This window comes from Vulpes vulpes, chromosome 1 (assembly GCF_048418805.1).
Source record: "Vulpes vulpes isolate BD-2025 chromosome 1, VulVul3, whole genome shotgun sequence".
Lineage (NCBI taxonomy): Eukaryota > Metazoa > Chordata > Mammalia > Carnivora > Canidae > Vulpes > Vulpes vulpes.
In genome coordinates, this window is record NC_132780.1 from 3,436,861 (window position 1) to 3,454,133 (window position 17,273).

Sequence of the window (17,273 nt, forward strand, 5' to 3'; positions counted from 1 at the left end):
GAACCTCCACACAGTTCTCCAGAGTGGCTGCACCAGTTCACATTCCCACCAACAGTGCCGGAGGGTTCCCCTTTCTCCACATCCTCTCCAGCATTTGTGGTTTCCTGCCGTGTTAATTTTCCCCATTCTCATTGGGGTGAGGTGGGATCTCATTGTGGTTTTGATTTGTATTTCCCTGATGGCAAGTGATGCGGAGCATTTTCTCATGTGCATGTTGGCCACGTCTGTGTCTTCCTCTGTGAGATTTCTGTTCGTGTCTTTTGCCCATTTTATGATTGGATTGTTTGTTTCTTTGCTGCTGAGTTTAATAAGTTCTTTCTAGATCTTGGAAACTAGCCCTTTATCTGATACGTCATTTGCAAATATCCTCTCCCATTCTGTAGGTTGTCTTTTAGTTTTGTTGACTGTATCCTTTACTGTGCAAAAGCTTCTTATCTTGATGAAGTCCCAATAGTTCATTTTTGCTTTTGTTTCTTTTGCCTTCGTGGATGTATCTTGCAAGAAGTTACTGTGGCCGAGTTGAAAAAGGGTGTTGCCTGTGTTCTCCTCTAGGATTTTGATGGAATCGTGTCTCACATTTAGATCTTTCATCCATTTGAGTTTATCTTTGTGTCTGGTGAAAGAGAGTGGTCTAGTTTCATTCTTCTGCATGTGGATGTCCAATTTTCCCAGCACCCTTTATTGAAGAGACTGACTTTCTTCCAGTGGATAGTCTTTCCTCCTTTATCGAAGATTAGATGACCATTAAGTTCAGGGTCCACTTCTGGGTTCTCTATTCTGTTCCATTGATCTACGTGTCTGTGTTTGTGCCAGTACCACACTGTCTTGATGACCACAGCTTTGTAGTACAACCTGAAATCTGGCATTGTGATGCCCCCAGCTATGGTTTTCTTTTTTAAAATTCCCCTGGCTATTCGGGGCCTTTTCTGATTCCACACAAATCTTAAAATAATTTGTTCTAACTCTCTGAAGAAAGTCCATGGTATTTTGATAGGGATTGCATTAAACGTGTAAATTGCCCTGGGTAACATTGACATTATATGTTCTCATTCATTTGGGGAATATAAATAATAGTGAAAGGGAATAGAAGGGAAGGGAGAAGAAATGGGTAGGAAATATCAGAAAGGGAGACAGAACATGAAGACTCCTAACTCTGGGAAACGAACTAGGGGTGGTGGAAGGGGAGGAGGGCGGGGGGTGGGGGGGAATGGGTGACGGGCACTGAGGGGGGCACTTGACGGGATGAGCACTGGGTGTTATTTTGTATGTTGGCAAATTGAACACCAATAAAAATAAATTTATTATTAAAAAAAAAGATTGAAAGTTTAAAATCTGAAGTAGAAGCGACTTGACAGGATTGTTCATTATTTCCTAGTGTTTCTTCGTCTGAGGAGCCTTGTTAGACATGATTTTCCTAATACTCCCTGCCCCCACAGCATGGAGCTTTAGCACCAAGGATGCACTGGATACTTGCGTATGTTCTGTTCTATTAAGAAGAGTAAGATTTTATTCCCTCCCCGCTCCGAGGACCAGCTCCCCACACACGCACGCACCTGGGCAAACGTCTCCAGCACCTGCTGCTGCTGGCAGCTATACAAGGAACAGAAAGAATTGGTTTGGGCATGTTTTAGGTCGATCACATGCGTGTACTTGAGATGTCTTCTGCGTAAGTTTTCTTTAATATAATAAAACTGTTTCTGTTTTGCTGCTAAGCATCCGGGTTGCAGTAGAAACTTTCATGCAGCTTCCCTACCGAGCGAAAAAATTCAGGCTGTACTGCACGAAGCCTGTTACGTTGCACATTGACTTCTGTGAAGATAGCGCCGAGATTGTGTAAGTGCCCCTGGTAACACGTGCTGAGTCAGAGGAAACGTCTGCATTTGAGTGTGTGCTGTTTATGTGGAACCTGCTCCCCTTGAGAAGCGCTAGGCCGTTCCAGAGGCCCCTTTGTGCTTCAGGAGACCTCTGGGCAGGTGTGTCTGTGGCACCTGGCCACGTGGCTCCCCGGGCAGCCCCCCCCCAAGGCTGCAGTTGAGGGGGTTTGGAGCAGGCTGCGACTTCTTTTAATTTACAGAGAGTAATAAAATAACTGTAAGGTGAAACCCTGGTACTAGGATCATGGAGCATTAAAAAAAACCCCAAAACAATCCATTGCCTTTTTCCCCAGCCCTTCCCCCATACCGTCCCCGACCCCCTCCCACCAGGCCTCTTGGGACCTGTTCAGGCTCTGAGCTTACAGACCTTGTTCAGTGCTTTATTTGTGTTCATTTATGTGGGGCCTTTCATGAAAATTAGAACCTACTGCCTTATTTGCACGTTTAACCCAAGAATGTGCGGAAGCTCTTTGCTAGTACATGTGCTGCTTTCTCCTCTTGGACTTCCTGGGGTGAACATAACTGGCCACTGGCTGTCTTTAACCATTCCTCTCTTGAGAGCCAGCTGGACTGTCTCCAGGCCACCCTGTGCTGCACATCCCCGCAAGAATATGGATAAATCCAAATAAAGCATTATGGGGGTGCACATACCAGCCCACACCTCCCTCCATCGTTGCCCCATTTTCCTAGTCTGGGCCACACTGCCAGGGATTGTGCAGGACTAACCAGGGGCCCTGCACTGGGCAGCACGGTGGCAGGGGTAGGGCTGCGATCTCCACTGTCGTGACCCGAGTGCTACCCAAGGCCCTGGGGCAGCCCTACCTTCCCACCTGCTACCCCCACCGGGGACCGTGGCATTATGGGAAGAAAAACCAGGGCACAGCACAGTACCTGCTTAGCTTGTACGCCCTGGTGATGTTGCATCTTGTTCCCTGGACTTGGAAGCCACCTTTCTAGTGGATGCTCTTACGGGATGTGTGGAAACCCTCCGTTCCCACTCCCCGCACCCCCAGCACCTGTAGTTCCCGTGAGATTATAAGTGCATCCCCCCAGGGCTGGCCTCAGAAGCTGTACTAGTAGGTGCTGAACCCCTTTGTCCCTGCTGACGCCAGTGTGCCCCGCCAGGCTCCCTGCGCCACCCAGGCCACCTCTGTCCTCAGAGACTCCAGGCCAGCAGGTCCCCTGCGAGCAGCACCCCTGCCTCCCACCTGTCCCCCAGCGCAGCCATCTCCCTCCCCGCCAGGGCTGACTCTGGTGCCCGTCTGCCCCCGTCCAGCTCCCCCTCTGCGTGACCACCTTCGCCAGCCTTGGGCATACCCTCAGTGTTTGCAGCACATCTAGGATGTCTGTCTCAATGTGTGATTTACGGTTTTTATAGATTTTGTCACATGGTCTTCCAGAAGGACTAGCAGCGTATCCTCACGTCACCAGGGTACAGAGAGGGTTGCTTTTCCCACGCAACGCTGACTATCATCAGGCTTTTTAAAGTTTTGTTTGTTTGTTGTATGAAAATGGTATCATTTTCCTTTGTGTTTTTCTAACTTGTGAAGTTGAGTGTCTCTTCTGTGGTTATCACGTGTGTGTGTGAGAGACAGACACACAGACTGAAGGACTGGTTTACCCGTTAATGGCCTAGATTGATTTTTCTCTTGGCCCATTTTGTTATTAGGAATCTACTACAGGTTTTTTTTTTTTTAAACTTACTAGGTAATTTTTGAGTATGTGTAGCAAGGTTTTAAAATTACTGTCTTAATTTTATTTTATTTTTTTTTTTACTTTTAGGAACACTTTGTGATTTTCTTGGAGTAAAGTGCTCAATATCTTTTTTAGTAGAAATAGAGTAATACCTTCACCTCAGCATGGGGTTGGGTGCTTTGTTACCTCTTTTGATCCTTAAGCAGGATGATGAGGGCATCTTTGGAAAATCAAACCAGCAGAGAAACATCAACATATCACTCTACCCTTACTTCGTTGTTTTTGTTCCATGCCTCAAAATACTGGTTCCTCCTCATCTTCCACTGTCTACGGCTCTTAGGATTTCCTTTCCATAGCACAGGGAAGGGCAAGATCATCAGGGGAAAGTGGGAGACAGAGGAGAGGTGTGGGAACACCATGAGAGCCTGGCTGGTGGCTTTCCCCCGGCCACTCTAGCGCGGTGGTCCAACTGGCACACGCGGAGCCCTCGCTCTGCACCAGCCTGTGTGGCGGGACACCGCATGCGCAGCATCCCTGCCCCGGGAGCTCGTGATCTGGCTGCGGACACAGGTGGGTCCCTGGTCCCTGGGGGGCAGGCGTGGCCCGTTCTCAGAGAGTGTGTGCACTGGGTTACAGGCGGCAGTGGGGAGAGGAGCCCGTGGCAGCGTGCAGCTGAGGTCCTCACCGCCAGAGCAGAGCCAGGCATCACACATTCAACACGTAATCTCAGAAACATCCAGCATGTGGCTTAACAAGGTGACGTTGGTGTCCTAGCCTCAGAGTGTTATTTGGTAAGCTTGCATCTGTTTACTATTCCAGACCAGCCAAGAAGTGGGACAGTGCAGCTGTGCAGTACTTCCAGAACATCCTAAAAGGTAGGGCAGGTGCAATCACCACCGCGACCTGCTTTGAACTGGCGCCCCAGCTGGTGTGCTTCCCATTGACAAGGGGGTTCGAGATGGCCACGTGCAGCTGTGTGCCCCTCCTCACAGGGGCACATCTGTTACCTGGGACTCCTTCTGCCCCATGTCACAGCAACTCTGCACCCCTGAAAGTTTGGGGGTGGAGGTGGACATTAGCAATTGAGAGTTGAAATTAGAGGGGGCTGTTTGGGTGAGGGGCCCTTCGTCTACATGGAAGCTGCACACTGCAAGATAGATGTCCGTGCATCTCACTGAACCGGCTATTGATGGAAAGCTCGACTTTTCCTGGGTACTGATCGTGTAATGATCCCCACTGCCGATTTAAAGTGTGTGGTCTGTCTCAGAGCAGCTGTACAGCGTGTTCTCTCTGTAAAGTACAGCCTCCTGGGCCAAACCCCTGGCAGGCAGGTGCCAAGTCGCTGTGTTCTGAGAAGTAGGTATGAAACGCCTGGGGTGCTGGCCCTTCTCCACTGCCCTCTGTCTGGGCAGAGGAACAGCCAGATGCTGGACCCAGTGGAAATGGGAGGCCGGGAGGGTCTTTGGCTTTGGAGTCGGGGCCCTTGCCAGCCCACTGGGAGACACGGGTGTGGAAGAGCCAGAGCACCGGGGATTGCATCCTGCCCGCGGCTTCCCTGCAGCCTCCTCTGGAGGGAAGTCCCTCACCTGTATGTGACAGGGACAGGTGTGCCATGAAACATGTTTGCGAAGGACTTAGCGTGGTGCCTGAGGGTCCCGGGCCTGGGGCTGCGGTTTGGGTTCTTGGGTCTGAGTGGCTGAGGGTTCTGACTTGTGGGGTGTGTGCAGGGTGGCACGGACTCAGGTATCAGACTGGCAAGTAGACTTGGGAAGAGGGCCAAGAACCACCGACTCCTCGCCACGAGAGCCTTCGCCTCCACTCGCTCACCCAGCAGGGGGAAACCGTTAGATACAGTGATGCTGGGCGATCCTAGGTGGTTGGTGCAGATTAACAGGTGGAATAGGATTGTTCCAATATCAGCTGATGTATTTATTGTTTTTCATTTATACTATTTAGCAACCACCCAGGTGGAAGCCAAATTATGTGCTGTGGAACAAGACACTTTTGAGGTCTACCTTTATGCAACCATAGAAAATGAAAAAGTGAGTGAATCATGTTTTAAAAATGTTTTATTCTTAAATTTTCTGTGTTAACAAGAGGGTAAACACCAAGGAAAAAAAGAGTGTCATTCACACAGCATGGAAAAAATTTTTTTCTTTTGGAGAAAGGGCAGGGGAGGGGCAGAGGGGGAGAGAGAGAATCTCAGGCAGGCTTCACGTGGAGTGCAGAGCCCTGCGCAAGGCTCCTTCTCACAACCCTGAGATCGTGACCTGAGCCAAGAGGAGAGTCAGACGCTCAGCCCACTGAGCCACCCCGGCGCCCCAGCACGGAAGTGCTCGTAATCTTTTAAGGTCTGGGGTAGATCAGAAGTCAGCCAGAACTGTGTTTTCTTTTTTTAATTGTTCTTCAAAATCAGCTCAGTGTTTTATTTAGGCAACATTTTATTTAGTTGACAGACAAATTATTCTTACAGTGATGAGTATAAAATGTCATTTTCTTGTAACAGGAGGTAATTTTTATAAAGAGACGTTATTTGATGTGGTTTGAGTTCACTGCTTTTTTTCCTCCCCGTGATTGTCTCACTGTGTGTAATACCTGCTCATCGTAGAGAGCGGAGGTAACACGAGGAGGAAGGGAGTGGGCGTCCCAGGTGAACTCCCTGCCCCCGGTGTCAGCTGTTACCATCAGGGAGGCTGCCCCTTATGGAGGGTGGCTCAGGGTGCAAAAGGTGTGCACCGAGTGTGGATGTGGATGGAGGTGCAGATGCATGGCTACTCAGGCCCACAGAAGGCATCTTCCCCACGGATTTATGTTAAAACTTCCTCTTGAAATAGTTTCACACTTATCGGAGAGGTGCAGAAATAGGACAGAGGCTTTTATGTGTGCTTGACCTGGGTTCTCCTTACGTTAACCATGCAGACTAATGGCACAGCAATTAAAACCGGAAAATTAATGCTGATAAAGTGCTATTTTAATAAATCCACAGACCTAATTTGAATTTTGCCCGTGTTCCCACTGATTTCCTTTTTGTGCTCGAGGACCCAATCCAGGATCCCACACTGTCTCCTTAGTATCCTCCAGCCTCTCCTCATCTTTTAAGACCTTGACGCTTATTTTGTAGTTATATGACGGTTATCGTGTTGTTGCTCAGGTTGGATTTGTGTGAGTGATGGGATTAGATTGAGGTTGTACATTTTCAACGTCTCCAGGCATCCTGGGGGGCGCGGGGTCTGGTGTTGAAATGGCTCATCACTGGTCAGGCTGACCTTCAATCACCTGGTTACGGTGGTGTTTGCTGGTGATGGTGGTGTCCGCGGGTGTGTCCTATAGAGTTACTGTTTTTTCCTTTTGAAATTAAGTATCTTATGGAGAGATGGTCTGATTCTGCAAATAACTCTCAGTGATTCTTGCCTGCAAAGCTTCTTTCTTTTTTATTTTTTTGAGCAAAGAAGCAGTAACTTATTTTTTCATTTTTAAAACATTTAAATTTGATTAACATTTGTGTATTAAGAGTTTCAGAGGTAGAACTCAGTGATTCATTGCTCACATACATCACGTGCCCTCCTTAATGCCCATCACCCAGTTACCCCATCTCCCCAACTCCCTTCCCCTCCAGCAACCCTCAGTTTATTTCCTATGATTAAGGGTCTCTTATGGGTTGTCTCCCTCTCTGATTTCATCTTACTTTATTTTTCCTTCCCTTCCCCTATGTTCATCTGTTTTGTTTCTTAAATTCCACATGAGTGAGATTATTTGATAATTGTCTTTCTCTGGTTGACTTACTTCACTTAGCATAATACCCTCCAGTTCCATCCACGTCATTGCAAATGGCAAGATTTCATTTTTTTGATGGTTGACTAATATTCTGTTGTGTGCAGAAGATAGACATCTTCTTTATTTGTTGATGGGCATCTGGGCTCTTTCCACAGTTTGGCTATTATGGACATTGCTGCTATCAACATTGGGGTACAGGTGCCCCTTCCGATCACTACATTTGTATCCTCAGGGTAGTTACCTAGTAGTGCAATTACTGGGTCATAGGGTAGCTCTGTTTTCAACTTTTTTGTTTGTTTGTTTTGTTTTCAACTTTTTGATGAACCTCACATTGTTTTCCAGAGTGGCTGCACCAGCTTGCATTCCCACCAGCAGTGTACGGGTGTTCTCCTTTCTGCAAGTCCTCTCCAACATTGTCATTTCCTAACCCTGCAAAGCTTATCTGTCAGGCATTCTACCTTTTTTTTTTTTTTTTTAAGATTTATTTATTTTGAGAGAGAGAGAGAGAGCAAGTGTGTGCATTGGAGGCAGAGGGAGAGGAAGAGACGATCTTAAGCAGACTTTCCGCTGAGCCAGGAGCCTGATGCAGGGCTCAACATCACGACCTGAGAGCATGACCTGAACTGAAACCGAGTCAGACACTCAACAGACTATACCACCCAGGAGCCCCAGGCCTTCTACATTTTTAATTGGAATTCTATAAAAAAGAACTGGCCCTTCTCACTCATTTATGAATTCAGTAGTATCTTAGTGTGGACTCTCGGCTGTTTTACTCTAGGTTGATATAATCCATTACCGTCATTATTTTCTTGCTCAAATTGTCTCAGATTTGGCCATTAGCAGCAGCTGCTTCAAAGTGGCTTACGTGTCCTTTCAGTGTGCCCCATCATTGTTGAAAACTTCCTACTTTTTGGTGCCACGAGATGCTCTAGGCTAATTTTGTCATTTTCCAGCTCAGCCACTTCTCAAAGAAGAGTGGTATTCAGGTAGCAGGACCAGGGCACAAGAAGTGCTCCTTGCTACTGGGGTGTCTGTGATTGTAGGCCCGCTCTGCAGTTAGGAGGCACGTGTGTGTGCACCAGTCTACGCGCACGCGGATTGATGCCTGGATCCATCCGTATGTGTCTTCAGAGCTCTGGTACTGGGGCGCCTGAGTTCAGGGCTCGGGGTCTGAGCTCGAGCCGCACGTTGGGCTCCGTGCTGGGCTTGTAGCCTGCCTAAGGTTCTCTCTCTCCTCCGTCTCTGTCCCTCCCCCACTCACACGTGTGCACGCTCATTCTCTCTCTCAAAAAAAAAAAGTGCTCCGGCCCCTCTCACTCCAGTCCAGCCTGACAGCATTCCTGTGGCCTCCCCCTTCTTTATCTTGACACCTGTTTCCAACAGCGAGAAACCTGCCCTTGGGAGCTACAGTTACACTTAATTTGATTAATTCTAATATTCACATAAAGTAATCCTGGAATTGCTCACCCACATTCCTGTGAAAAGGACGTTTGTCTAAAAACAAACAGCGAGCAGCAGCCCAAACCCTGTATCCGGGAGTTACTTCGAACAGTTCTTTTCTTGCTTCATCTTGATGATGCTACTGGTTTGCAAATAAGGCTCCTTTGTTATTCCTTGTGGTGCATTTTGGGCTCCCCACGTCCTTGTCAGTTTCCCCTGTGGCTTTTCATTGCTTGTTTTCCAGTTTGGTAAGAATAACACAATGTTGACTTTTGGACTAGTCTAGTGTAACATCTTTAAACTTCTCTACTGACCTGTTTCTCTTCTTGCTTTTCCAAGTAGGTCTCTTTCCCTTTGTGGCCGTGTGCAGACGAGGACTTGTTCTTACTTCACAGGGAGTGACTGCAGAGGGTCCGCTTTTTAGCAGAGAGGACTTACAGCAGATGCGTGAGGTCAAAAATTTGCCAGAAAAAGAAAAACAGGGCCCACCATCCTCTCCAGCTCCCCGAGGAAGCACAGGATACCCGAGGGTGGTCTGTTTTTGGCCTGGCTTCTTTCCCGGCCAGAAAATTATTTCAGGATATATCCACATTGTTTCTTTTATTGTCAAATGCTCTTCCATTGTCCAGTATATTTTAGTGTATTTATCTGTTCACTTCTTTTGGACATTTGAGTTGTTAGGGCTGTTAGAGAAAAAGCTGCTCTGAATATTCATGTTCGGTGCTTCCTGTGAACTGTGCAATCATTTCTCTTGGGTAGATACCTAGGAGTCAAATTTCTAGATGGTGCTGTAGGTATCAAGAGACTGCCAAACTGTTTTCCAAAGTGGTTAATTATTTTTCAGTCCCATCAGCAGTGGGTGAGAGGTCCAGTCCCTTCTGTCCTCTTCAGTGCTTGTATGGCCGTCTTGGTAGTTGTAGTGGTTTCTCATTGTGATTTAACTTTGCTTTTCCGCAATGACTTTTGACGATGAGGAGCTCTTCACATGCTGTTTGCAATCCGTGTACCTTCTTTGATGAAGTGTGTATTCATATCTTTTGCCCACTTTTTGGATAACTTTTTAACTTAAAGTTGATAACACAATGTTTCAGGTGTACAACAGGGTGATTTGGCAAGTGTAGACCTTACGCTAGGCTCACCACAAGTCAGCTTCCACCTGTCACCACACGACACCATTACAGTACCATTGACTGTGTTCCCTATGAACCCTTTATTCCCATGACTTATTCCTCCCATACCTGGAAGCCTGCACCTCTGACTTCACTCTTTTGCCCACCCCCCTGCCCTTCCGTCAGTTCTCTGTATTGATGGGTCTGTTTCTGCTATTTGTTTAAACATTATTCATTTGTTTTTTCACTGCACGTATAGGTAAAATCATGTGGTATTTGTCTTTCTGTGTCTTATTTCACTAAACATAATACCCTTTAGGTCCATTCATGTTACAAATAACCAAAATCTCATCTCTTTATGGCAGAGTAATTGTCAATTGTATTTTGCCCATTTTTAATTGAGTTGTTTTGTCATCTTTTAATTGAGTTTTCAGAGTTGCTTTATGTATTCTGGATATATGTCCATCCAGATACAAGATTTTAAAAATATTTCTTCCTATCTGTAGATTGTCTTTTATCTCTTAACCAATGTCTTCTGAAGAGCAGAAATTTTAAATTTTGATATAGTCTGATTTATCAGTTTTTCCTTTTATGATTTATCCTTTGTAAACCCCCCTCAGATTCTTGACTAGCAGTCATGTTAGCTCCCCAGTGCTTTCAAGAAGATATTTCATATTTTGCACAGTCTTAGTTTTTTTGATAAGGAGGGTTGACCAGAAGTAACTACTCAACCATTACTAGAGCAGAAGTCAAGAGATGGGTTTCTATCAAATTATGTTCTATAAAATAATTTTTTCTCAAGATTGAATTTTGGGGTTAACTTTGGGATATTTTCTGAACAAGTCACTTGACTCTGTTTGTCTTATTCATGAAATGTTGAAAATTGTGCAGGTCTGTGTTAACGATGATCTGGTTGCGAAGAACTTCGCTCGTTATGTATCACCCAAGGAGAATAAAAATGTTGATTCTGTAGAGAAACCAAGACTGAATATAAAGTCAACATCCTTTTCCAGTAAACTCAATCCTGCACTTACTCTTTGGCCAATGTTTTTGCAAGGAAAAGATTCTCAAGGAGTGGAAAGTGAGTGGATTCTCACCGATACAGGTTTCTTTTAAACTGTCTTATTTATATGAATCTTATTGTACTGACATGAGTTTGTACGAACTTTTCCCCATATGGAGGCAGAGTCTTGGACTCTGAATTTAATATTTTACTCTTAATCCTAGTGGATCAGTGACAGGTTTTAAAGTTCTAAGCTGCTACAGTTTGCTTTTATGAGACTAGAAAAAAAACTATTCTCAATTTTTTTTTTAAGATTTTATTCATTTATTCATGAGAGACACAGAGAGAGACGCAGAGCACAGAGCACAGGCAGAGGGGGAAGCAGGCTTCATGCAGGGAGCCGAGGACTCCGAGATCATGCCCTGGGCTAAAGGCAGGCGCTCAACCGCTGAGCCACCCAGGGATCCCTGTTCTCAATTTCTTATTAACATGGAGCTATCTTTTCAGAAGTCCATACATAAGGTTATAATTTAAAGATGTTACGAAAACAAGGTCAAATACTTACCATTTTAGACACTATTAAAAATAATTATTTATTAATAGGGAAATAGACTGTCATGGACAGTGGAAACAATTTTAAATGTTTCTCTCTGAATTCAGTTTTCCTTAATTCATTCATACTGCTTTCCTGCCTGGAGTTAGGTCTCTCCCGACCTTCCAGCAAGAGCAGGAGCTGAAGTGCTGTGCCAGTGCATTTTGCATTTGTTGTTGGAGATTTATTGCATGTTTTAATCCTGAATTGTGTTCTTTCTGTCAGATTCACATGGCTTAACTTTTCTGGCTCAGTCTCTCCAGCATCCGTGGCGGCCCAAGGGTGTTGTTGGTGACCTTGGCCCAAGTGCTGTGATCCTGGGTAAGTTCACTCACTTGCCTTATTTCGTAGCATCAAAGGATGCTCTCAACTGTCTAAAGATAATAAGGGTTGTTTAGAAGGGCTGTGGTAATTCTCTTTCTCTATTTCTCAATCTCGTGGAACCAACAATTTATGGGGCAGATGCTGACAGAATTTGCATTGCAGTCCTTAGAGGATTTTTAAAAAAGATGTGTTTGTGTAGTAGAGTGTGTGTACATGTGCAAGCGTGGGGGCGAGGGGTACGGAGGGAGAGAATCCCAAGCAGACCCCCGCTGAGCACGGAGCCCCATGGTTTCTGTAGCCCCAGATTGCTGGACCCTAAGCATTTCCTGCTCTCCCTTAGTGGGGTCAGTGTCGGGATGCACCTGTGTGTCTTGATGGTGAAGTAAAGGAAAGCTGATGTGAGATGTAACTGGTTGTGGTGTGTCACAGATCCATTAGGTGTTACTTGGAATCCAGGCAAAGATCTTTTCCTCGTACACATGGAGAGAAGTTATTTTCTTTTTTTTTTTTTTTTGAGAAGTTATTTTCAACTGTATTTTAATTTTTGGCACTTCTCCTTGAAGTTGTCTTGCGGTTTTCTAAATCAGAGTATCATGCTTTGTTATTACTTGGTGAAACAATCAACTAGCAGAGAAGAACTGAAAAGTGAGGAAAAGCAACTTTCTCTTCCCGGCCTCTCCTCACCCTAGGCTGTTCCCCGGAGGTAAACCTTGGTGTTCCCCTCACCTATTTGTTTTGGCGGATGTTTCCAGATTTTGAAGCCCTTAATGATTAATTTTCGATCCCGAGGCTTATCAGTCCTGTTGTGCCCAAGATTGCGAATCCGAGAAACCACCGAGGAGCCGACACCGATGCAAACACACCAGGGTTTATTTACAAGCTCGGGCTTGGGTCCAAGTGCACCCGACACAGCGGAGCAGGGACTTGGACCCCGAGACTAAGAGGCGTAGCAGCTTTATCGGGGCCAGTGGCCCATGGGATACACAGAAAGTTGCACAGTCATGTCGGTCCACACGCAGGTGGCCGACTGAATTCCACCTTACCCTATAGGATCCACTTGAGCTGGCCTGTTACTGTGGTCAGAATCGGCACGCAGTTTTGGGGGGCACAGAGCAGGCTTGGCTAGGGTGGGGCAGTGCCTTAAGCAATAAGCAGGTCACGTGGGGGTCATAGGGGAGGTGGCGGGTGTAGCACAAAATGGAATCAGTCCTGCTCTGCTTGTCCAGGGGTAGGGGATTTCTGTTAAATTTCCTGGGTCCCACAAGTCCTAGACGCTGTCTTGACTCCTCGGCCAGCCTGCTCACCCAGCCCAGGAGCCCTGGGGTCAGGGCTCAGCAGGGAAGGAAACGAGCGTCTGCTTTCGTGGCGCCTGCATCCACTTTCTCAGGGAGATTTTTATTTTAGGATCATCACAGCTGTAATTACGGAAGAGTCGGAGAACTTTACGCAGAACTTTTTCTGAAGCCTGTGAGGATGAATTGCTGCCTGGATCTCTCCCTGTTACTGGAGTGTGTTTTACCCAGAAACAAGGTTATTCTCAAAAATATTCACAATTGAGCCAGACAACTCAGAAGACCAGCACGGACGCATGGCGATCGCCGAAGCCTCGGGTGCCAGGCAGGTTGGGCCACTTGTCCCCGCGACTCCTTATGGCACAGGGATGCGGCTCAGCATCACCTTGACCCTTGTGAAGACTCTAGACTGGCCGTTGAGCAGAATATCCCTCAGCTGTCACCGATGTTTTGTCGTGACAAGATTCAGCTTGTGCGCCTGTGGCGGGGATCCCTCCAGGGAGGCGCTGTGCCCCCCCATTCCACCTTGCCAGCGGACGCAGAGCTTTGGTTTGTCCCATTGCTGGTGAAGGTCCTTTTGATGGCTTCGTGAAGGTGTCACCTGGCAGGCTTCTCCACGGAAAGTTCTTCTTCACCTTGTAAATATTTTATAGGATGCTGCCATGGAACTTAAATGTCTGATTCCTTTTTATTTGCTCATTAGTCCACATTAGTATGGGTTCCTCTCTGAGACCCTGAAATAAACCATTTCTCCAAGTTGCTCTGGCTCCTTTTTTTTTTTTTTAAGATTATTTATTTATGACAGACAGAGGCCGAGACACAGGCAGAGGGAGAAGCAGGCTCCATGCAGGGAGCCTGACATGGGACTCAATCCTGGGTCTCCAGGATCACACCCTGAGCTGAAGGGGGCACTAAACTGCTGGGCCACCTGGGCTGCCCTACCCGGGTTCCTTTTAACGGAGCATTTCAAAGCCGAGATGTGGGAGTGAGGTGTGCCCGTTTCTGTGGTGGTGGTGTTGCTCCCACGCCCTTCAGTGGACAGAGCTGGGGGCTCTGCGTGTATGTGCGCCTGTGCACACACGTTTACGTCCGTGTCTGTTTGCATCGGTGTATGACCCATGTACTGAAAACCAGGAGTTCACTCCAGTACTTCCAGTTGGCGGGATTGATCCCGCTGCTGCTGGGTTTCTTCTGGCTTTCTGCCTTCCCAAATTCTCATGCCCCTCTGTGAGTGTGAGATTCCTGTCTGCCTTTATCCCTACTGCAGTTACTTATGGGGTCAGTCCTCCAGAGAAGCAACCACTCTGGTTTATAAATAACCGGTTGTTCACTGCCGTTACTACCCTTTCTGCACAGATGCGCTCCTCACTGTGTCAGCTGACAGCACCGCCACCCCTCAGACCTCACCTGCCTCCATCACTCACCTGGTTCTGGCTGAGACCCACCCCCTGCCATCCACAGCCACCCTGTGGACGCTGTCTTCATTTCACTTCCCTGGAGATCCACTTCTGCTTGGGTTCTGCATTCCCACTTAGTTGCCTCTCACTCCCACCCTTGGGAAGGCACCCTCCTCACCCGACCTGGCTCTAAGCCTCTCCCCTCTTCCACCCCTGCCCCCCGGGCACTCACCTCACTCTGCTTGGGCTCCGATGTCTTGCTCTCGGTGGAGCAAGGGTTCCTTCCTCTGCTGGCACAGATCAGATGCCCTTCTCTCTGCCCCCACCTACCAGTTTTAGGACTGAATTGTGTGAGTTTTTGCAAACTGTGTCTTTTGAGGAATTGACCCAGTTCATCTGGTTTATCAATTGTGTGAACGAGAGTTGTTGATAGTGCTCCTTAATTATCCTTTTAATGTCCATCGGGTCTGTAGTGATGTTTATTCTTTCGTTTCTGATATTTGTAATTTGTGTCATCTGGGCTTTTCTTAGTTAACTTTGCTAGAGGCTTATTGTTTTTATTGTTTTTTTTCTCCCAAAGAAAATCATGCTATGGACTGAGTTGTGTGCCCTGGAAATTCATATATTGAAGCCCCAACCACCCCCAGCATGACTGTATTTAGAGATAGAGTCTTTAAGAGGTTAAATGATGTAATAAGAATAGAGTTCTAGTCCAGCAGGGCTCATACTCATACCCTTGTCTGAAGAGGAAAAGACACCAGAGTGCTCCCTCTCTTTCATGTGAGGATACACAGGAAGGCAACTGTCTCCAAGCTAGGAGGAGAGCCCTCACCAAGTACTGATTTCAGATCCATCTTCTTTTCTGATACATACATTTAATGCTGTAAGTTGCTTTCTGAAGTACTGTTATCACTACATCCTACAGATTTTGATGAGCTGTATTTTAATTCTCATTTAGTTTGAGGTATTTTAAAATTTCTCGACATTTCTTCTAGATCCAGGGGTTATTTAGAAGTGGGCTGTTTAATCTCTAACTAACTATATTGGGATTTTTCCAGCTATCTTTATTACTGACTTGGTCTAATTCCATTATGGTCTGAGAGTATACATTGTATAGTTTCTGTTCTTTTAAACTTTCCATGTGTTTTTATGGCCCACGGTGTTTTGTGGCTCAGAGTGTGTTCTGTTTAGGTGTATGTTCCACACGAGTTTGAGAAGAAGGCGTGTTCTGCTGTTGCGGGAGGTAGGCTGTAGAGGTCAGTCATATCCAGTAGACTGATGGTAGTGTGGAAATCAGCCGTATCCTTGTGATTTTCTGCTTGCTTGCTCTGTGCATTTCTGATAGTGGAGTGTTCAGGTCTCCAACTATTATGGATTCATCTGTTTCTCCTTGCAGTTTAATCAGTTTTTGTCTCACATAGTTTGAGGCTGTCTACTTAGGCATATACACATTAAGGACTGTAATGTCTTCTCGGAGAATTGACTCCTTTATCATTGCAGAATGCCTCTGCCTTCATAATTTTCCTTGTTCTCCAGTCTACTTTGTCTGAAGTTAATAGAGGTACTTTACTTTTCTTTGCTCAGTGTTAGCGTGGTGTATCTTTCCCATAATCTCTCTGTCTATATATTTAAAGTGGGTTTCCTGTAGACAGTGTATAGTTGGGTCTTGTATTGGTTCACTCTGACAACCTCTTTGCTTGGTGTATTTAGACCATTGCCATTTAAGGTGATTATTGAGGGGTACCTGGGATGCTCAGTCGGTTAAGCGTCCATCTTCAGCTCAAGTCATGATCCCAGGGTCCCGGGATTGAGCCCCGCATGGGGCTCCCTGCTCGTTGGGGAGCCTCCTTCTCCCTATCTGTCCCTCCCCCACACACTCATGCTTTTACTTGTTCTCCTTTCTGTCTCAAATAAATGAAAAAAGTCTTAAAAAATAAAGGGATTATTTGATAGAGTTGGATTAATACTGACCATATTTGTTACTGTTTTCTATTCATTCCCTTGTTCTTTGTTCCTATTTTTTGTCTTCCACTCTTTGTCTACCATCTGAGTTTCAGTTAAGCATTTTATAAGATTCTGTGTTCTTTTCTTTCTTAGCTTATCAGTTATACCTCTTTTTCATTTACTTTAGTGGTTGCCTTAGGGCTTGCCATGTATGTTTACAACCAGTCCAAGTCCACTTTCAGATGACACTGTACCACTTCACAGGTAGTACAAGTACGATAACAAAATATTCCTAATCCATCCCTGTTGTCTCTTGCGTTGTTGTCATTCATTTGACTTATACATCAGCATAAATGGGTATATATGCCATCGACTTTGTTTTTTTTTTAAGATTTATTTTTTTAATTTTTTATTTATTTATGATAGTCACACACACACACACAGAGAGAGAGAGAGAGAGAGAGAGGCAGAGACACAGGCAGAGGGAGAAGCAAGCTCCATGCACCAGGAGCCCGACGTGGGACTCGATCCCGGGTCTCCAGGATAGCGCCCTGGGCCAAGGGCAGGCACCAAACCGCTGCGCCACCCAGGGATCCCATGCCGTCGACTTTGGAAGTAAAACACGCAGTTTTTTTTTACCAGCCCATGGGTTTCTTCGGGGATAGTAGAGAGTTACGGTCCGGAAAGCGACAGCAAACCCACATAGGAATCCAGAGTACAAAGGGGAGGAGCACTCTTCTACAGAAAGTCCACGGGAGTAAACTGGGACTCCAGAGTGTAGAGGCTTCTCATTGGCTGAGTAGTGACAATTCCTCATTGGCTGAGCTGT

The 17,273-nt window shown here is 46.2% G+C and overlaps 1 protein-coding gene across 7 annotated transcripts in view; it reads left to right on the plus strand.

Annotated features, from left to right (window-relative positions):
• The window catches only part of TDRD12 (tudor domain containing 12), a 70,292-nt gene that overhangs the window by 14,337 nt on the left and 38,682 nt on the right, over nucleotides 1-17,273 (plus strand). For all 7 annotated transcript variants that reach the window (XM_072749906.1, XM_072749881.1, XM_072749883.1 and 4 more), the window contains 5 exons: nucleotides 1,714-1,833; nucleotides 4,389-4,444; nucleotides 5,526-5,611; nucleotides 10,784-10,973; nucleotides 11,713-11,808. In XM_072749906.1, coding sequence (XP_072606007.1) covers nucleotides 1,714-1,833; nucleotides 4,389-4,444; nucleotides 5,526-5,611; nucleotides 10,784-10,973; nucleotides 11,713-11,808 — 548 coding nt within the window. The remainder of the gene's footprint in view (nucleotides 1-1,713; nucleotides 1,834-4,388; nucleotides 4,445-5,525; nucleotides 5,612-10,783; nucleotides 10,974-11,712; nucleotides 11,809-17,273) is intronic.